Here is a 22,544-nt window from a genome sequence, read left to right on the forward strand (position 1 = left end):
TACGTATTTTTTACGTTTCATATCAAATAATGTAGACCGAAAGACAAACTTAATAAAAACATGTTACATCACTCTGTTGCGTTGTATTTCTATTTCCTTCCCTAATATTTTATTATATGCTCAATATTTTACCATCTTTATTATGTAACGGCTATCATTTCTCATTAGATTTTCATTTTCTATTATATTATTTTAGTATTATACAGTAACGTTGGTCAAAGTTTAAACATAGTATTTTAAATTTTAATTGCAACCGAGTCATCCAAAATATCTATATTTTATTATCTTACTTATATATAGAATTTTCCCATCTATACTTATCATCTAATATTTAATGAAACTGTTAAATCTATAATATATATAAACGAAAACTCAAAAATTATAGGTGTCGTGATGTGATCGCTCCCTCCTTTTTTGAAGTCACTAGATTTGCTTGATTTTTAAATTGAAACTTCTCATGCATTTGAACCAAATTAATGGGTATGATTGTTATCAAACCCAAATATTTCTTAAACGAGTTATAACATCTCATTAAATTAAAAAAAAATCTCACCAAATATTTGATTTAAAAAAATCCTATAAAGTAGGAATATACTCAAAATTAATATCTAATTTATTTAAAAAAGTTATGTATTATTTATAATTAAAAAACCAATTTTATAGTAAATAAATAAATAGGTCATGGGTCTCATCAAACCCATATAATTTTTAAAACGGGTTATAACATCTCATTTACTTATGAAACAATTTATCATCAAACCATAAATATATTATTAACTTTCATACAATAAAAAAAATAAAAATTCAAAAACTAAACAAATATTATAAACAGATAATATAAAACAGCTCCCGTAATACGGGGGATAAAAACTAGTAGTATTATATATTAAAATAATAATCTAAAATTTTATTAAAAGTAACATATCGTACAAGATTGTTTTGCATATTTGATCGTTATCAAGCATATATAATTTTGTATAGGAATGGTTTTCACGTAAATAGACCAAATTGTTACATTCGTTGATAAAACCATTAGACTAATTTAAAAGCACACAAAGTGAGGAGTGGAAAGTTACATGAGAAAACCGGTACCGGGTAAGAAACACTGTCCCTCAGTTTTTTCCCAGGTCATTTTTAACTGGTTGTAGTAGAGGTGCACAAATCGGGTTTTCTAAATACCCAGGTTCGGGTATAGAACCGGGTTCGGGTATGACCGGGTACGGGTATGACCGGGTATTGGTAATAATCGGGTAGGGTTCAGGTCGGGTATTGTCTCTAAAAATCATACCCTATGCATCGGGTTCGGGTTGGGTATAGAACCGGGTATTCTAAAACCGGGTTTTTGAATACCCTATTATCGGGTATTGAAAAAACTCTATTTACGGGTTTTTCCGGGTTTTTTCCGGTATTTTTTTTATATAGATTGGATTTTTTAAAAGTTTACACTTTTTAGGGGTATTATTAGGGTATTTTTAAGGTATTTTTCTGGTATACATCGGGTATTTGAAGTACCCGGTTTCGGGTATTGGAAAACCTCGGTTCCGGGTTCGGTTATTACCGGGTACAAATCGGGTCCGGTTCGGGTTTGGGTTTTAGTGCCAAAATGCATACCCTATCCGTACCCTACAGGTAGGGTCGGGTTCGGGTATTAGAAAAACCGGTTCCGGGTATTTATTTCGGGTCCGGTTCCGGGTTCGGGTTTTTTGTGGACCTCAAGGTTGTAGTGAAGTAAAGTATTCACCGTATGGTGTGTGTGTGTGGTGGGGGGGTAGAGATTTGCAAGAAGAAAATTGGGAAAGTCAGGGAAAATGGAAAGAAAATTGACCCGGAAGAATCGGGATCACTACGTGTGCTCTACCAACCGAGTTGATAAATTTGTTAAACACATTTCCTACACACCTTAAATATGACGTAGGGCGTGGGCTAGATACGCTTTGGTGTTTGATAGTTTGATAAAAGAGTACTTTCTCATATAGAAGAATTAAACCAAGAAAAAAAAACATATTATCTATTTTTATAAAATTCCTAATACACCTATAGGTTGGTAAAATTATAAGAGTTTGATGTCCCATGCCCATGTGATTCGTGATGATGCCCATCATCCGGATCATAAAACTGACTCAATAAATGATGGGTCCTCATGTTGCTCCCCATTCACAAAGCACCGACCCGTACCCATCTTAATTAGATTTTTATATCTATGTTCTAATGTTCTTTTATTGCTCCCTTTTAAGAGTCAAGTTATTCTTCAAAATGAAACAAAAATGAGAAGTATGAGAAATAATTATAGTCACATAAAATGACTCTAAAAAATTTAATAAAAAAATCATAACTTAAAATTAATAAAAAAAACGAAAAAAGTTAAACATAAAAATGTTTCCACCGTATTTCTCGTACTAAAAAAAATACAATGGTAGTGAAAAAAAGTCGTGTCTTTTGTTTATCATTGCGTTTTGGGTTTGTTTTCATCATTGATTGTATTTTTTTCTTTTGACATTATGTCATTTTTTCTTTATATTGTGTTATATTATCAACATTGTGCTATATTTTGTTCGTCATTGTGTTATATTTTGCTATCTATTGTGTCTTTTTATTGTTATAATTGTGTCTTTTGTTCATTTTCGTCATTGTGTCTTTTCGTCATTTTTTTTATTTTCTCGTCATTTTTTTTGGAACGGGAATGATGGCAGAAACATTATAGTTATAAATTTTTTTCGCTTTTTATTTATATTTTGAGTTGTGATTTTTTTATTATTTTTTTTGAATTTATTTCTAAAAGGTTTTTTTTGTGTTCACAAATCCTTCTCACACTTCTCGTTTTTGTCTCTTTTTATATTTTAACTTTAACCCCCTCCCTAAAAGGGATTTTATATAGCATGCATCATTTGCTTGTAGAATAACTTGGAAGCTGTAACTTATAACTTTTTTCCTTGTAAAAATAGTTTTAAAGAAAATGTGAACGAAATGGTCAAAGTGCAATAATTCAATAAACCACTGGTCTCAGGCACTAACACCCATGCTATTATCTTTTGTTGAATTCCAGGAACATTTTATGAGGGTGTAGTTATTTAGTTTGAAAAGGTCAACCCTGAAACTTGCATTTATGGGTCCTACTATTGACACTCAGACACCCGGACACCATTCTATACATCCCGTATAAGATTATACGGAACATATAGGGACCCAATACGCCTTGTATATGGCTATATTGGGTGTATAGCCAATAAAGGGGTTTTTTAGAAAAAAAGTGGGTGTCCTTAGAAAACTCATTTATTTATAGTAATGTAAATACTTTATACTTAAAATTCATTTAATTTTTAACAATAATAGCCCTCATCGGATGTACAATAGACTTTAACTTATGAAAAGAAAGGCAAAGAAAAGAAAGTTTTATTTTCTTATCATTTCTTTTGGTGTCTCATCTTTCTTTTCACTTTATTTTCCTTTCAAATCTTTTCAATTTGAAAAGATGTAAATTCTTTTATTTTACTCATCATTTCCTTTTCTCTCTTCTCTTTTTCTTTCTTTTAATGAAACTTAGGAACACCTCTTTTAATTTTCCTTTCATAAATCAATCTATGATTTAATCAAATAACTAATTACCTATAAATTAAAATATGCGAGGATTTATGTCAATATAATCAAAATATTTATCCTTTTAATGAAATTAATTCTAATTTTTTTTATTAAATCAATTTATATACAAAACTTTAGTGTATGAGTTGAATGTGATAAAATTCAGTTAATGATATTTATAAGTTTAAGATGATAAAGACAAGAAAAAATTCTGAATGAATATCAATTTTATTCTCACATATTCATTCAACCTCTATGGATCCATAGAGTGTTCATCCATTTCTTTCGAAACTGTAACACAAAAGTGTATTTTATTTATGCTAACTTTATGTAAAACATTTTATCATCTTTTGTTAGAATCCACTATTTCATTAAAAAACATATAATTACAACTTATAAAATCACTAAGTGCATATTTTTCGTGATTATGAAGAAATTGTGTGATAATGTATGACGTATTTGTATGAATATTTCATTAGAAAATATAATTTGAATTTTTAAAACTATTTAATTTAATAAATATAGATTTTTATATAAATATAATCATTTAATTTTTATAGCTTAATTCCGTGCATCTCTGCTAGTGTATTAATGTATTATTTAACCACTCTTACAATAGTTATAAACAAAGTGACTTTGATTTGCATAGTTTTAGATGAGTCAACCTTTAATTTTTATAAGTATGGTGTATTTGAGGTATTTAATCATTTGGGGGGTTGACTTATTTTTTAAATCACAAATAGGGTAATGGTATTTGATAACGACGAATAAGTATTTAGATATAGGTGTGTAAGAGACTGGTAGCGAGGAGTGTCATATCAAAAACCTTAATTTTCAATTGTAGCGGCGAATAAGGTTAATTTCTCTTAATATTGGCGAATATGTTAAAGTTAAAATACAAAGTATAACAAAAATGAGAAGGGTAAAAATGAATCTAATCCATTGATCTTAAATTTGGATGGTGGAAATTAATTTAAGAATAAAAATTGATGAAAATGGCATAAAGATAATAACTCACTTATGTTTACTTTCTCTCTCTACATGCAAGGCACATGTCAATTCCTTCATCATTTTAAAACGTTTATAACTTTTTCATACAACATTTTAGAATTTTTTTTCCATAATAATAACCGTTTTTTTATCTTTCATATGAATATCATATTGTTATATAAAAATAAAAAAAAGTTAGTGGGTTTTTTTATATTGTGTTATTTGGTTGTTCACTGTGTTTTTTAATTGAATTTTTCTATACATTGTGTTATAAATTTTGATCATTGTGTTTTTCAATTGTACTCATATTAAAGATAAAAATTAAAACAAAGATTACATCATTGTTTTTTTATGTTCAACATTCGTCTTTCTACTTATCATTGTGTTTTTAGTCATTATGATCAACATTCACTTAAGTTGAGACAAATAGTATTATGTTCATTGTGTATTACGTTCAAGTCATTGTGTAATATGTAGATTCCATTGTTTTACGTTTCAGGTCATTGTGTATATGTATGTACTCTTGTGTCTTACATATCAAGCCATCGTGTTATATGTATTCATTATTGTGTTTTGTGTTTCGGGTTATTATGTAATATGTATTCATCATTGTGTTTTATGTATTAGACAATTTGTTGGTATTTTTCATTATATTTACATATTATTACACAATGGTGTTATTAGTATTAAAAAAACACAATGATCAGTTAAAAGGCACAATGGCGAAAAAAAAACACATTGACAAACAGAAAGACACAATTATAATAAAAGAAGACACAATTACGTAAAAAAAATATTTTATATAACAAAATCATACTCGTATTAAAGATAAAAAAAAGTTTGTTATTATGGTAAATTTTAATTTTTTAAAAAAATCATATGAAAAAGTTATAAACGTTTAAAAATGATGAGGGAATTAACATATGACTTGCATGTGAAGAGAGAAAATGTATACTATTACTTTTATATCATTTTCCATTTGATCCCTACCTGACACATGTCAATTAACTATGGTTTCTCACACTTCTCATATTTGTTACACTTTGTAGAATAACTCAACCCAAGCTTAGCCTATCTATTTGTTATTACTGTTGGCGAATAAGAATGCATTTTAATTTAATTAAAGATCATTTATGTTCATATGTTTCAACAAAATATGCATAAAAAAACTTGGCAATCTGAATGCATGTGAGATTCTTTGTTGATTGAACTTCACTTTGATTTGCATAGTGAGAACCTAATGCATTCACATTCACAAAATTCAAAAATCAAATGCTCATAAATTTAAATCATCCATCTTATAAATCACTTTTATATCAATTCCAAATATCACTTCTCTTTAATTTCCACATTGCCAGCTTTTGAAGTTATGTGCTTCTTAATAATCACATTCACATATCACATGCATTTACATCTTTTAAAAATAACATTCACGTTCATATCTTGCCATGTAGATACCCAGATAATCATTTCTCCAAAAAGAGAAAAATAACTTCATCTCAAAACCTCTATGATCACTATCCATATAATTTGTTTTCATTCACATTACAAAATGGCATGACGTTTTAGTTCCAGTCCTTTAGCCAACAATTTGTTGCTTTTAAAAAATAATCATAAGCTGGTTACGCTTTATATCAATCATAGAATTTTGGAGGTGGTGGTGTATGTAGGTTGAGAAGGTATGATGAGAAACTGTATAAATAACATCTAGTCACGTGAGCTCTTGTCATATCACTCTTTTTCGTCACCATCAAACGAGATTAAGCTTATGTGCCACTATCAAATCAGATTAAGCTTATTTGTCTATCAATTGAAATTAAGGTTTCTGATCTGACAATCTTCTCTGACCATCTCTTACACACCTATACACAAACCCTTATTCGCCATTATCAAATACTATTACCCTATTTGCTATTAAAGAGAAAAGTCAGCCCCCCTAAATGATTAAATATCTCAAATGCACCATACTTTAACAAAAGAAATCGTCAAACTTAGTTTTTAAAAGATTAAGTCTTGCATAGTAATATTATAACTTCAAAATATTTTTAAAATATGTTTCAATGTAATTACTAGTTTTCAAGATCTAAATCCATTTTATTTGACACGGTTTATTTTATAGTCACTTTTACTTTTATTTATAATAATATAATTATATTTTTTATATATTTATTTATTCTCATACTAATCAAATATTATTATCTTTATCATTCTATAAAATATTACATTATATTAAATAAAACTGCCATTTTACTTAGTAATAGACTTGTTTATAACCGCGGTCTAGTAATACTTGGTTTATGAAGCTCATGTTTGAGCTTTTTGGTTGAGCTGCAGCATAGATTCATTTGCATTTAAAAAACTTGACTTAATTTAAGTTTTTACGAACCGGTCTAGACATATCACGATTAGCTTGATTTGTAGCTACAACTTTTTTTGGTTTATAAATATGAAAAGATGATGTAGAGGGTTGTGTACTTGGATTAACAAGATATGGTGGAACCGGATGGATTATAAAGCACTCCACCATTGACCATACAACGGTCCTATGCATAACTTAAGTAAGCTGCTTTGAAGTTTTTATTGAGTTCAATTATATAAACAAAATTTAATGACAAGATCACTTTCTATTTTGCTAGCAGTTGGATTATATATGTGAACTTTTATCATAAAGGTAAAACAAGAAGTTGGTCCCATAGGTTTAATGTATACTTAAAAAGACAAAACAAATAAGAAAACATTAATTGGGCCTCTCATATTTAGCTCTACAAAATCTAACACCAATCCAACCTTGAAATCCTTTTAACTTTTTGTCCTTAGTAATCCACAACATTTATACAAAATGTACCATCCCAATTAAAACCCAACCAATTTCTCCTCTTTCAAAGGACATGTTAAAACAACATTGTACTAGATACAAAAACATTAAACACTTAAAACTTTAGGATCCAAAGTTTGTATCACATCATTTCATTTCATCACCTTGCTAAAAATAATTAAAATTCATCAACCCATTTCTGTACAAAAGATATTAAAGAACCCAATGGAGCCTCTGACAACCACACACTGCCCAAATCATAAAACACCCACTCACTCACACTCACTCACTCACTCACTCACTCACTCACTTCCATTTAAAATTCACTTCCAAGATTCACTCCCAAATTCAAAAAAATGAATCTATTCAATTTCCATTTTTTCATCATTTTCACTCAACTCATTTTTCATGCCTATTCTATCACACATTGGGAAGACATACAATCCCTAAAACAATTCCGAAACGGTGTCGTTTCGGAATCAATCAGCCCGGGCTCTTGCCTATCCTCATGGGACTTCACATCCGACCCATGCGACTCCCTCTCAACCGATAAATTCACTTGTGGCATCCGATGCGACCAAACAATATCCCACATTGCCAGAATAACCGAAATCACACTCGACCAAGCCGGCTACACCGGTCCACTCAATTCTAGTTCATGGAACCTCCCTTACCTCCAAACACTAGACTTAACAAACAACTACTTCACCGGTCCGATTCCCAACTCGTTCTCAAAACTAACTCGTATGAGTCGACTCAGTGTGTCAACCAACTCGCTCACCGGGTCAATCGAGTCAATCGGGTCCTTACCTAACTCACTCGAAGAACTTCTACTCGACAATAATAATCTCAGTGGGCCCATTCCATATACCCTTAACAAATTAAAAAACTTAAAAAGACTCGAGCTTCAACAAAACCAACTCAGTGGCGAGTTACCCGAGTTGAGTCAACTCAGTACATTAAACTTTCTTGACGTCAGCAACAATTTAATCTCCGGCAACTTAATATCATTTCCGGCCAACTTAATCGAACTGACGATGAGAAACAACTCACTACAAGGGAATATTCCGGCGAGTTTAGTAAAAGATTCCGTTTATCTTCAAGTACTAGACTTAAGCTACAACAATCTCACCGGTTCAATCCCGCCGGAGCTTTTCACACACCCATCATTACAACAATTAACACTATCACACAACCAGCTTCAACAGGTTCAAATTCCGGTGAATAATATTAACAACAGCGAGCTGATAGCAGTTGATTTAAGTAACAATAATATTAATGGGTTTTTACCCGGGTTCATGGGTTGGATGCCAAAGCTATCGGCTTTGAGTTTGGAGAATAATAAGTTTTCCGGCGTGATTCCGATGCAGTATGCGGTGAAGGCGGTGACGGCGGTGACGGAGGGTGAGTGGGGTGTGGGCCCGTTTGAGAGGTTATTGTTGGGTGGGAATTATTTGTTCGGGTTGATACCGGGTCCGTTGTTGCGGTTGAAGTCCGGGTCGGGTGTGACGATCCGGTTAGGGGATAATTGTTTGTATGAGTGTCCTCAGAGTTTTTTATTTTGTGGTGGCGGGGTGCAGAAGAGTTTGATGGAGTGTAAGAGTTTTAGTTTTACTCCGGTTATTCCGTGAGGTTAATTTTTGTAGAGTGGTAAAAATTTATATTTGTGTGGTGTGTAATTCGAATTTATATTTTTTTATAATATATCTTTTTAGTGAGAAACTATATATGTAAAGTTAACTCATTTGTCCGTCAAAAGTAACACGTTTGGGCCAAACATTTACAAGTGATAAGTTATGGGTTAATTGTGTAACTAAATGTTTTCCTAAAAACTATTGTCTTTAAAAGTGAAGACTAGGGTTCAAAATTGACATTATGGACTTATGGTAGATCTTCTATTGAAGTAGTTTAGGAGTACAAGCATTATAGATATGTTGATTAATGTTGTAACTAAATGTCCTTGACTAGGTGGTAAAGACCTGAACCCGACTCAGCTCAAAACATGTTCCGTTAAAACTGTTTTGACCCAAAACTCATTGCCACTTGAAACTCGTTAAACCTCTATCAAGTTGAACATTCAAACATTTTTTTTTGAACTTTCCTATTGAAAATGAAGGATTCTTGAATTCCTATGAATATGAGTTTTCATCGAAATTACTTCAATTTTCAATTCCTTCTACATACAAACGAGCATGTCGTATCATAAGATTTAAATTTCTTCATATTAATATATATATATATATATATTAATTTACAACTATCTTCATCAAAATCGTGCATTATAAGTTGTACACATGGTTTATATTGTTGTATATAATGCTTTACATGTTAGACATTTAACTGCTTTTGTTGTACTTCATCTTTAACAGCAACACGTGTAACGTACACCTACACCTGTCTGTCGCCTCTTTTACGTGGGTGGAAAGTGAAATACTAAACACCGTTTCTTTAATAATAAATTTAGTTTAAAATAATTAATAATTTAAATGTACCGTCAATTTTAACTAAAAACCAACATAATATGATACTTGAGATGATCATAAATAAAAATGATAATTTTAACCACATAAATGGTAAATATTAATGGAAGATCTAGGATATGAAATAATAAAAACAAATATTACAAAAGGAATCATATTGCAATTAGGTTAATTTACAGTCTTTTCTGGTTTCATATGGCCGGTTGATGATATAAACCGCGAACCAACCGTTCACTACGTTTTGAAAATTTTGAAAACGACCAACAAACTGAAAGTAAAAAAAGAAAAGAAAAAAGAAGTCAAACCAATGACCGATTTAAACGATTTCCAGGTTTTAACTGAACCATAAACACTTATATTTGTACGTGATTAACATGTTCAAACACCCGCTGCATCGTGCGGATACCTGTCTAGTTTATTTATATATCTCTAATAATAGTTATTAATATATCGTCAATAAAAACAACTTTAGATTTAGCCGACTTTGAACCCATATATATTCAAACTTTTGTTGATTGTATGATCATCTTAGAACTTAAAACTTACTAGTGATATCAACTTAATAATATGAGATAGCACCGATTATATTGAATAATAACAATTTATAATATAATCAAGTCCCAATTGACAATCAAAATGAATAACACATGATGAATTTGATTATATAACTCAATATTATCAACCAGAATAGTATAACTCTAAATCATATTACAATCTCATAATCATAATCACAACTTTGATTAAGTTATATAGATCATGACTCGGTACAATTAGAGATGAACTCAAACTTCTAATTAAACAATAAATGAAACCCACATGTTATCTACTAATAATCTAATTAGCTATCATAAATCAAATACAAATCTTTTAATTCATCCCTTAATTTCATTGATTGACTTAATTCCATAACTCAAAACCGACCCACTCGACCCAACCCGACACCATCTTGTGTTTGAGAGGGAAGTACATCCAACATGTAATATTAGAATAAATTTTTGATATAATATTGTTGAAGCGTCGGTTGATGAGTTCAGGCTTCGGAACTATGCAAGTCGGTTCTAACCCTTCATGGCCCTGTTTTAAAACCACAACATAAAGAAAACTCGTTATAACTAGACTACGGTCCCCCTTTAACGCTCAAGTCATTATTTAATTAATATATAGAAGTGTATAACACATTTAGTGGAGTGAAAGCCCTATACATGAAACAATAACCCGTTACTTCGGTAACACAGTTATCCACTTTAATATAGTTTAGTGAGACATGCCCCATCATCTACTAGATAAAAGTAAAAAATTAGATGGTGTAAAATGTTGTACAAATCACATCGATCTCCTTAGTTTAGTAATTTAGTTATGCTAGCCGACGATTTATTTATCGAAAAAGCTAGAAAGCTCTAAAAGTGGGTGAAGATATTATTATTCATCTTATTTCTAAAAATAAAAATGAAAAATTTGTATACGGTAAGTCAAATAAATTGATAACACCCTACTTCAGTTTTCAAGGAATTAATATGAACTAGTCAAAATATATCGTTTCAAGAATAATATTACAAATAAAAGGATTATAACCAAAGCCTTTCAAACCCGGTGTGCCCACTCAACTTGTATATAACTTGTATATATATAGCACCTTATTATCACACTCTAGGCAGCAACATATAACAAGTTGCAACTTATCTCATATCTACAAACTTCATTCAATAATGGATTCTATACAAATCCCTATATTATTTTATGTCACGATCTGTCTCTTGACTGCCTTCTTTTTATTCTGGCTCCGTCGGAAACCATTTCCCCCTGGGCCAATGGGGTGGCCCATCATCGGCAACATGCTGATGATGGACCAACTCACCCACCGTGGTTTAGCCAAGTTGGCTGAAAAATACGGTGGCATTCTCCATCTCAAAATGGGTTTTAGCCACACCGTGGCGGTGTCATCGCCCGAGATGGCACGTCAAATACTTCAAGTTCAAGATCATATATTTGCCAACCGTCCCGCCACTATTGCCATCACTTATTTAACGTATAACCGAGTGGATATGGCCTTTTCGGACTATAGTCCTTTTTGGAGACAGATGCGGAAGTTGAGTGTCATGAAGTTGTTTAGTCGTAGACGGGCAGAATCATGGGATTCTGTCCGTGATGAGGTGGACTCCATGGTGAAGTCCACTGCCATAAATACTAGTACCCCGGTAAACTTGGGTGAGCTTGTGTTTGGGCTCACCCATGATATTATTTACCGGGCGGCTTTTGGGTCCATATCTCATGAAGGTAAAGAGGAATTTATTAAAATCCTACAAGAATACACTAAGCTTTTTGGTGCATTCAACTTGGCTGACTTCATTCCTTGGCTCGGGTTTATTGACCCGGCCGGGTTGAATACTCGTTTACCTGCGGCCCGAGCTGCATTGGACCGTTTTATTGATAAGATCATCGACGAACATTTGAGCAAGGGAAAGAAAACTGGTGAAGATGTTGATAGCGATATGGTTGATGAGATGTTGGCGTTTTATAGCGAGGAAGGAAAAGCCAACGAGGCCGAGGACTCGCAAAATGCCATTAAGCTTACCCGAGATAATATCAAAGCTATAATTATGGTAAGTAATGACAACAACCTTACTGTTGCTTTAATATTCACCCAAGGTAAAAAGAATATGATCTCACAGTTAACTTAACTTTTTTATAGGACGTAATGTTTGGTGGTACAGAGACAGTGGCATCTGCCATAGAGTGGGCGTTGACCGAGTTGATGCATACACCTGACACGCTAAAGCGCGTGCAACAAGAGTTGACCGACGTTGTCGGTCTTGACCGTCGGGTCGAAGAATCCGACTTTGAGAAGTTAACATACTTCAAATGTGTCGTAAAAGAGACGCTTCGTCTCCACCCTCCTATCCCGGTCACCCTCCACAAATCATCCGAAGACACAAAGGTTGCGGGCTACCACATCCCGAAAGGGACGCGTGTGATGGTCAACGTATACGCTATCAACCGCGATAAGAACTCTTGGGAAGACCCTAATACTTTCAACCCGTCTCGCTTTCTAAAAGATGGCGCTCCGGATTTTAAAGGAAGTAGTTATGAGTTTTTGCCTTTCGGGTCAGGCCGAAGGTCGTGTCCAGGGATGCAACTCGGGTTATACGCGATGGAGATGGCTCTGGTCCACCTTCTTCATTGTTTCACATGGGAGTTACCCGACGGAATGAAACCAAGTGAAATCGACATGAGTGATGTGTATGGACTTACCGCACCCAAGGCGACTCGACTTGTTGCGGTCCCGACACCACGATTATTATGTCCCTTGTACTGATTTGTCTTTTAAGTAATTTATATTTCTTTTCCTTGTAAGATCTTATTTTGTAAAATCTGTACCGAACAGTAAGAGTACATAACAAGCAACAAATCCAGATTTTCTTGTGCACAATTTATTTCATAACAAACATTAATGCATGCATGCTTAATGAATTATGATCCATCTTTTAATCATTAAAATGTGCACAAATGTTAACGTATTATGGTGTTTGGGCTAACAGTTCGGCAGGTTTAGACTCAGAGACTATTTTGTGGCATTGCCTAACTAATTATAGTATATGCACTTTATTCAATATATGACTATAAAAAGTTATTGAGTTCGGTATGTTTATACAAGGGCTCAGATTAATGCTTCTCTAACCAATGGCTTATAAAATATATATGGGAAAATTCCTAAAATAGCCCATTTAAAGTTAGTGTTTTCAAGTTTATTCCTCATAATTCAAGTTTCCAATTTTATCCCTTTGTTATCTCGTCGCCGACGACATGATAACGAACACCGACGATGCGTTACCGATGCGTTGTATAACAAAGGGTTGACGATGCGTTATGTTGCTAACGTAGGTAGCAGCGATGCATTATCACAAACGTAGGGTCCCGGCGTCATGTTATATAACCTAACATGTCGTTTCAGCGTTATCACTAACGTTGGGTCTCGGCGTCATATTATCACTAACGTAGGGCCCCGACGTCATGTTATATAACATGTCGCGGCGGCCTATTCCGGCCAACTTGTGCCACGTGTCGTTATCATATTTGTTTCGGTAACGCATCGTCGGTGTTCGTTATCATGTCGACGGCGACGAGATACCAAAGAAATAAAATTAAAAATTTAAATTATGAGGAATAAATTTGGAAACACTAATTATAAATGGGTATTTTAAAAATTTTCCCGATATATATATATATATAGTCCCAAGTTTCATCGACATGCAGGAAAAAGTTAGAATATATAGTCAATTTTGTCAATCAACTAGAGCACTAGGAGCCCTCTCGTTTGATCACGCGTGTCATATCAACTTTTTTACCTTTTTTACATTTTCTTATCATTTTTCTCAAATTTAACAGCAGGGTGTCATCTCATTTTGTAGCGAGTTTTAATTTATTTCTAAAAATATAAAAATATAAACCCATTTATTTTTATTTTTAAAGTAACAATAAAACTACAATACAAAAATGTCATTTTAAAAATGCAACAATTTAATAATAAAAATATACAAATTATTTATCTGGTTCAATGTATTTATTGTGTGAAGGTATATTTATTGTGAAAAAAATTTTGAATGTGAAGAGAAGAGAGTTGAGTGAGTAGTAATATATGAAAACGTAGGTTGATTTTTGGTTTTTTCAACTTGTAACGGTCAATTAGTCATTTGATCATCCACTCTAAAAAAATGTTAATTCGGGAGAAACCTTGAGGCAGTCCCTGGCTATCAGTGAAATTTTATGCGGGAAAAAACCGAGGACGGTGTTCTCACCTTGTATCAGCTTAATCCCGGTTCACCTGACTTCAGGGCCGGCTCAACGAATGTGAAGGCCTAAATCGAAACAAGATTTTGGGGCATTTTCATAACAATTGTTTAAAAAAAATTTTGTTTATTACAAGGATTGAACTAATAATCTATACTTTAATAACAGCCAAACATGTGATGTCACCACACCAATATATTACTTCGAGTTTACTTTACCAATTAAATTTTTTTTTTAATTTGGAGGCCTAATTAAGTGTTAGCCTAAAGCCCTAACTTGTTGCCTGACTCTACTCCGTCCAGTGTTTGTGGACGCTAATCAAGTGGCTAATTCATTTTAACATTTATTGATTATAATTTCTGCAAATAATTGCTAATATATCCAATTAAAACTCATGAAAAAAAAAGTGAATAATACTCTTAAATATATGCATTTTATCTTATATATAACTAAATCATTTTTCTATACATTGTGAAGTTATTTTTGACTTTTTAATAAGGTAGAAATTAAAGACAAAAGCAGACAAGATATGATAGCCAGATAGGAGCTACTATTAAGCCGCATATTTTTGTCAACAATTATAACGTTGTTTCACATTCAGTTTCAATATAAACTATTATTTATATCCTTGGTAGAAAAATCACACACAAATTAATAATAATAATAATAATAATAATAAAAACATTTAATTTTCTTCTAATTTTAACCTGTCTAAATACATTATTAGCTAGTCCATTACAATTTCTAAATTCACCCACCTTTTTACATGTGATCAAACACTATTACGGTATTACCATAATAAAAAAAGAACATGTTTAGTGTGGCAACATACTCAACCACCATAATGATGATGATGATGTTGATATTTCAGTTGCATAGTTGAAGAAACACTAATCGACCCCGGCAGATTACGGATAGTCTGGGGGTTAAGTAGATGTTTCCCACGAGGGTTAGGTCCGGCAAAGATGGTTGTTCTTCTGATGACTTGCAAAACAGACACCGTGAGCTCGTCACTGAGAAGGGGGGGGGGGGGGTATCTCCTTGTGACCACCCTCCGGCGTGAGAATCAGACTAGATTGCTCTTGAATATAAGTGTATATTAAGAGAAATGACTAGAGCAGATATCAGATAATATATGAAGATATAAGATGATAATAAGATATAAGATGATGATACCGTTCCAAGGTGTTGGAGTATTTATAGCCGAAGGTAGGTGTCCAAGAAGGTACAGCCGGCTGTATAATATTCCTTTTCTACCAACTGTGGGCTACGCACGTGCCGTGCTGGTGGTTGGTGGGTAGGCAGCGGCTGATAGTGACATGGCCGGCTGTGTACTATTCCTTTTCCACCAACTGCAGGCTATGTACGTGCCACGACAAGGGTTGGTGAGTAGGGAGCGGCTGATAGTGACATTAAGTACTAGAGCGTGCTGCTCGTCGTACTGTTGTCAGTGAGCTGTCGCAGCTTTGGTCAGATCTTTTGTCCATACCTTGGCAGGTATAGTACAAAAGGTCCTCCAGTAGCGTACGGACTGGCTCATTTGGGCGGGAGAATTCCCGGCTTTGGGCGGGAGTATACCCGGCTTGCTCATTCCCTCTTCAGGTGACATTACTGAATTATTTGAGAGTTAGTGCCTTGTGCGTGTAGCCTTGCTGTTAGTGCGGGTAGCCTTCCCTGATGGCTAGTATCCGCAGCTGCGGGAACAGGCGGAGTACGTCACCATTGGGAGGCTTTTCCTGCGGGAACAGCTTGCGTACTGCGCGTAAGGACGTCATCTCTCTGAGCATGGTTGGTCCTGCGGATCCAGTTGGTCTTTGCGCAGACGTCCCTCTTTAAGGTGAGTCTTGCGAGTTCAACTGCGCAGACGTCCCTCTTCGAGGTGAGTCTTGCGGGTCCAACTGCGCAGACGTCCCTGTTTAAGGTGAGTCTTGCGGGTCCAACAGCGCAGACGTCCCTGTTCAAGGTGAGTCTTGCGGGTCCAACTGGTCTCTGCTGGGACCTACCTCTTCAAGTCCCCCCAGTCTATTGTTCTTCTCATGAATTGTTAATAAGTGATGTGAACTTTTGGACTTAAGCAAGGGGTTTTGAAAAGGGTTTAGTTTTAAGGTTTTCCATGGGGATTCTTCCCGCGGAAGTCCTAATGTCACGTGCAGAAATTCCCGACTTTTCTGCTTGATCTTTGGGTATGATGCGGGTAGGTCTGTAACCTCCTCGCAAGTCAGGAGCGTTGAGTTCCACTTGTGTAGATTCTCCATGAGGTTTTGGTAGTTTTAAACATAGTGATCAATTATGTTAAACAACCAATTCCATCTTGGAGCTTCAAACAATCTAGTTCTCAACGTTCCCGCTATGCGGGGATGTTATTTCCGTTTCCGCAAGCATGGCCCAGAAGATCCTTCTTGGTTTCAATTCCCTGCGAGTGCTAAGTGTGTGAAGGGTTTTGCCTTGACACTGTACCCGCACTCGTCATATAGTTACTTTACTTCCAAGGTATTGTTGGCTTCAATTCCCTGCAGGTGCTAAGTATGTGAAGGGTTTTGCCTTGACACTGTACCCGCACCTATCTTATAGTTACTTGGTTGCCAAGGTATTCTTGGCTTCAATTCCCTGCAGGTGCTAAGTATGTGAAGGGTTTTGCCTTGACACTGTACCCGCACCTGTCTTATAGTTACTTGGTTGCCAAGGTAAGGGGGTATAGTCCCGCTTACTTTTGAATCTTTTTGACTTGCGTTATAAATGTTATATGACTTGCTCATGCATATTTTAGTTTAACTTAGCAATTTTCTCAGTATTTTGAATAAGTTAACCTTTCGACGCGCGGTTGTCAATAGGTTAATGTTCAGTTTCCTCTATCATGGTTGTGCGGGTAGGACCGTCACTTTCATTTAGTAGGATGACCAAACTTTACCTATAACTGACCTGCGTGAAGGTTTTCCTCATCTTTTCCTTAGAAACTTTTGCCGTTTTTTGTGTTTATGCGGGTTTTGCCGCCTTCCACACGCAACGACTTCTTTCCATATTTATGCGGTGAATACCGGCATATCCGTCGGGAAAGTCCATAAGTATAAATGTAAAGCGATCAACACAATGTGATAAAGGAGAATCATTTCCATTAGAAGTGGCTCCAGGCCGTTTCTTTATAAGTTTGGAATTGATCTACATGTAACATTTGCGTAATTGAGCTCCATTCCATGTTCTTGGGACGGGAGTGCCATTGAGCCTTTCGAGCCGGTATGCGCCCTTTCCCAAGACTTCTTTGATAATGTATAAACCTTCCCAGACCGGGGCCAGCTTTCCTGGGCGCTCTTGGTTCGAAGCCTCGTTGTTACGCAATATGTAATCTCCTACATTGAAGTTGCAGAGTTTTACCCGCGTGTTGTAGTACTTTTGCATTTGTCGCTTGTAATTCTCTTCATGCGCTGCGGCTAAGTCTCTGCGTTCTTCGGTTAGCATGAGGTCTAACCGTCTTTCTGCATTATTGTCTTCTTGTTGAATCATGACCCTTGGTGAGGGTAGACCAATTTCGACCGGGACCATGGCTTCAGTGCCATAAGTGAGGCTGAATGGGGTTTCTCCCGTGCTTGCCTTTTTCATTGTTCTGTTTGCCCAAAGGACGTGTGGAACTTCGTCCACCCAGCCGGATCTGTGTTCCAGGAGTCTTTTCTTTATGCCGTCGACGATGCTCTTATTTGCTCTTTCCACCTCACCATTACCCTGTGGGTGCGCCACTGAGGTAAAGGTGTGGGTGATTTGAAGTTCTTTCAGCCACTGTTGTAGCTTCTTGTCAGCAAAGTTGGTGCCGTTATCGCTCACCAAATTCTGTGGAAGTCCGAAACAACAAATAATAAATTCCCAAATAAATTTTTTGATATGTTTTGCGGTTTTTTGGGCTAATGGTTTTGCTTCTATCCACTTGGTGAAGTAGTCGATGGCTACCACTAGATACTGAACGTTCCCTGCTGCTGTGGGAAATGGGCCCGTCACATCGATGGCCCACTTTTGAAATGGCCATGAAGAGGTGACTGGAACAAGTTCATTCTTCGGGCGATGCGTGTTGGGCGCGTAGAGTTGGCAAGACCTGCACTTTCTGATGTATGCCAGCGCATCCGTATGCATCCCCGGCCAAAAATATCCCGCGTTGTTTAGCTTAGCTACAACAGCGCGTGGACCTGCGTGTATCCCACAGATGCCCTCGTGTACTTCCCTTAGGAGGTAGCCAGCATCTTGGTCGTCTACGCATCGTAGGAGTGGGCCAAGAAAGTTACGTCTGTAAAGGATGTCATCGATGAGTTGATAGTTCAGTGCTTTACAACGTAGTTTTCTTGCCAGTGTTTTTTACTCTGGTAGTATACCCGGCGCAAGGTAATTTATTATTGGTGTCATCCACGTTTCTGTGCCGGTTTGGATGACACAGATTTCCTTGTGTGGGACTGAGGGTGCTCCCAGGAGTTCAATGAGGATGTCTTTTCCCAAGTGGGTGAAAGCCAATGATGCAAGCTTGCTTAACGCATCCGCAGATTTGTTTTCGCTACGCTTGACGTGTATGCCTTTACAATCGTTAAAATCGCGCATAAGGGTTTTTGCTTACGCGAGGTACAGGGCCATTGTGTTGTTTACGGCCGTGTATGTCCCGTTTATTTGGTTGGCTACTAACATGGAATCCACGTGGGCTTCCAAGTTCTTTACTCCCATCTTCCGCGCAATTCTCAGCCCGGCCAAGATGCTTCATACTCAGCTTCGTTATTCGTACTTGGAAAATCCAGTCGAATAGCGTAAGTGTATTCTTGGCCTGCTGGGTTGGTTAGTTTCAACCCTGCGCCTGAGTCCTCGTTGCTGGCTGCTCCATCAGTGTAGAGTCGCCAGACATCATCGATGTCCTGTGCTGGAGAGGGTTAAGCCTCCTCCTGGCACTCTTTCTCCCGCGAAGCGGGGACTTCTGCAATAAAGTCGGCCAAGACCTGGCCTTTTATGGCTGGCATCGGCTTGTACTTTATCGAGTATTCTCCCAATTCTATTGCCCATTTGGCTAGGCGTCCCGACAATTCGGGTTTGCCTAGAACGTTTGCGAGTTTGAAGTTTGTGAGAATGGTGATTGGGTGACCTTGGAAGTATCGTCTTAGCCTGCGTGAAGCCTGTACAAGTGCTAAGACTAATTTTCCCAGGGTAGAGTACCGGGTTTCTACGTCTGTTAGGACACGGCTAACATAGTAGATTGGCATCTGGATGCCTTTTCACTCGACTAGCAGGACGGCCCCGGTTGCTCTATCTGTGGCGGAGAGGTATATGATTAATTCCTCCGCCGCTTCTGGTGCTGTGAGCGTTGGAAGTTCGATCAAGCGTGACCGAATTTCCTGAAAATCTGCCTCCGCTTCTGGTGTCCAGCGGAAGTGCGTTTTCTTTAAACAGTTTCTCAGCGTTGACACGAATGGGAACGACCGATCCGCATGGTTTGCCAAAAAGCGGTTAAGGGCGACTAGGCGTCCATTCAGTGTCTGAGCTTGCTTGATGGTAGTAGGTGATTCCATTTTGATAATGGCTTCGACCTTTTCAGGGTTCGCTCTGAAGCCATCTTTAGTAACAATGACTCCTAAGAACTTCCCTTCTTCCATCCCAAAGGAACACTTGCTCGGGTTGAGCTTCATGTTTATCTTTCTGAGCGTGTTGAAAGTTTCTTCGATGTCTTTCAGCATCGTTTCTGGGTCAAGGCTTTTGATGACCAAGTCATCCATGTAAACTTCCAAGTTCCTCCCAATTTGGGCGTGAAACTCTTTGTCCATCTGGCATTGGTATGTGGACCCGGCATTCTTAAGTCCGAATGGCATCATTTGATAACAGAATGTGCCATCGGGCGTCCGAAATGAGGTTTTGTCCTGATCGTCCACGGCCATGTGGATTTGATGGTACCCCTTATACGCATCAAGGAAGCATTTAAGGCGAAACGGTGCTAACGAATCTACCTTAAGATCAATTTCGGGTAACGGGTAACAATCTTTGGGGCATGCTTTGTTCAAGTCTTTGAAATCTATGCACATGCGCCATTGTTTGTTAGACTTCGGTACCATGACGGGATTTGCAACCCATGTTTGATATCTGCTAACGCGTACGATGCCCGCGTCAAGGAGTTCCTTGACTTGGGTTCTACACGCGTTAGCTTGTTCAGCCCCCATTACTCTGCGCTTTTGTATGACAGGCGTAAAAGCCGGGTCACACTTGAGCTTATGCTCTGCTTTACTTCGGGGTACACCTGTCATGTCAGCTGGTGTCCACGCGAAGATGTCAGCGTTTTTCTGTAGTAAGCGTTTGAGTAATGTGCGCGTAGGATCAGTGACTGTTGGGCCAATGGTAACAGCCTGGTCAGGGTATTTGCCATTGAATGCCCATTCTTCTGGTTCGGTGATGGTTGGTTTAGCCATCTTTGGTTTAGGTGTTGATGAGACAGATGCGATGCATACCTGGGGAATACCGGTGATCTTCGCTACACCCTTAGCTGTTGGCCATCCCATCATGCCGTGGACTGAAGATACCACGACGTTGAATCTTGCCATCCCGTCTCTCCCGAAGAGAATATCGTATGTGTGGTGTGGCTTCCTCATTACGACAAAGTCCACGTCTTCTGTGCGGGAGTGTTTCCCGTCCGTGAGAATGGCGGGGAAAGATAGGATACCCAGGAGGGTGTTTGTGCTGTCGTCGAACCCTTCCATCGAGGCGTAGACCGTTTCTAGGCGTTCCTTGTCTTCGTCGTCTAGCTTGTCGAAGAACTGCCTGTACATAACCGTTGACGAGGCGCCGTTGTCAACAAGAGTGCGGGAAGTGATGTAGTGCCCCAGCTGGCTTTTGATGACGATAGGGCCTTCTTTGCTGGGTCCTCCTGGCACTCGCGGGAAGCGCACCTCAGCTTCCTTCCATGCGCATGGTTCTGTCATTCGTCTTTTTCTTCCTCTGATGTTACTATGAACCATGTGGATGCTGATGTCAACGGGCTTTCGTCCGTTGCTTTTGTATCGGTTATCATTATTCCCTCCATTTTTGATTGATGCCACAAGGTGTGTAAGTTTTCCATCCTTGACGAATGTTTCAACAATATCCCTCAAAGATATACACTTCTCAGTGGTGTAACCCTTTGTCCCGTGGAAGTCACAAGATTTACTCTGATCCGCGTCAGGTCGGTGCCGGACCGTTGGAGCTTTTGGCCATGGGAGTTTCTCAGTGGCAAATATCTCCGTGACGCTTTTGGTGAGCGGCGTCCACCGGGTGTATCGGCTTGATAGGTGCGTGTTATCCCTTCCGTCTACTAAAGAGCGAGAGCTGGATGAGGTGTCAAAGTTCACCCTTGACTGCCAAATGCCTAGCTTCCTCCTTTTTGTTTTGCCGGGCGGTCCGGACGTTGTTTCCCCTAGTCCCTTGCGTGCAGAGGTTTGTACTTTGGGGGAGATCCCTACCCAGTTGCTTCTCCGTTTCGGCAAAGCGCTTGGCCGCCGTCATGATGGCATCCCATGTGGATGGCATGCCGTCTTTACCCGTCAACGTGCGGATAAGCTCTGGGTATTCGGCGCCCTGGATGAAAGCGGCGCGAAAAAGATCTTCGCTTATGGTGCCCAGACTCAGCTTTTTCGAGTTAAAGCGAGTGATGAAGTCTAGTAAAGATTCATCCTCCTCTCTAACGCAGTTGAGGATCGTCCACTGCTCTTCAGTATATTTCCTCTGTTGACTGAAGTGTTGGCTAAACTTGTGTTGGAAGTCCGCCCAATCGTAGATGTGGTGGACCGGTAGACGATCAAACCACGCTCTAGCCGCTCCAACCAGCGTCATCTGGAACATATAACACCACGTGGGTTCCGTCCAGTTGCTGACGGTTGCCCCCGTTATGAATCTGTTCAAGTGATCGTCTGGGTCGGATA

General features: G+C 37.3%; 2 protein-coding genes across 2 annotated transcripts; both read left to right on the top strand.

Moving 5' to 3' along the window:
• The first annotated feature begins 7,346 nt into the window (after positions 1 to 7,346).
• Positions 7,347 to 9,064, top strand: LOC143547942 (uncharacterized). The gene has a single exon (XM_077039233.1). It carries the CDS (start codon positions 7,738 to 7,740, stop codon positions 9,010 to 9,012), a length of 1,275 nt encoding a protein of 424 aa, XP_076895348.1. The 5' UTR covers positions 7,347 to 7,737; the 3' UTR covers positions 9,013 to 9,064.
• Positions 9,065 to 11,490: 2,426 nt separating this feature from the next.
• Positions 11,491 to 13,282, top strand: LOC143547951 (cytochrome P450 84A1-like). Its single transcript, XM_077039240.1, has 2 exons — positions 11,491 to 12,461; positions 12,551 to 13,282. Exons 1-2 carry the CDS (start codon positions 11,568 to 11,570, stop codon positions 13,172 to 13,174), a joined length of 1,518 nt encoding a protein of 505 aa, XP_076895355.1. The 5' UTR covers positions 11,491 to 11,567; the 3' UTR covers positions 13,175 to 13,282.
• The last annotated feature ends 9,262 nt before the right edge of the window (positions 13,283 to 22,544 follow it).

Source organism: Bidens hawaiensis, unplaced genomic scaffold, assembly GCF_021521415.1.
Source record: "Bidens hawaiensis isolate Kalapana, Puna unplaced genomic scaffold, B.hawaiensis_p1.1 tig00014897_1, whole genome shotgun sequence".
Taxonomy (NCBI): Eukaryota; Viridiplantae; Streptophyta; class Magnoliopsida; order Asterales; family Asteraceae; genus Bidens; species Bidens hawaiensis.

Coding starts and splice junctions, on each gene's coding strand:
- LOC143547942 (XM_077039233.1), top strand. CDS start 7,738: ATGAATCTATTCAATTTCCATTTTTTCATCATTTTCACTCAACTCATT.
- LOC143547951 (XM_077039240.1), top strand. CDS start 11,568: ATGGATTCTATACAAATCCCTATATTATTTTATGTCACGATCTGTCTC. Junction 12,462..12,550: donor ATATCAAAGCTATAATTATG/GTAAGTAATGAC, acceptor ACTTTTTTATAG/GACGTAATGTTTGGTGGTAC.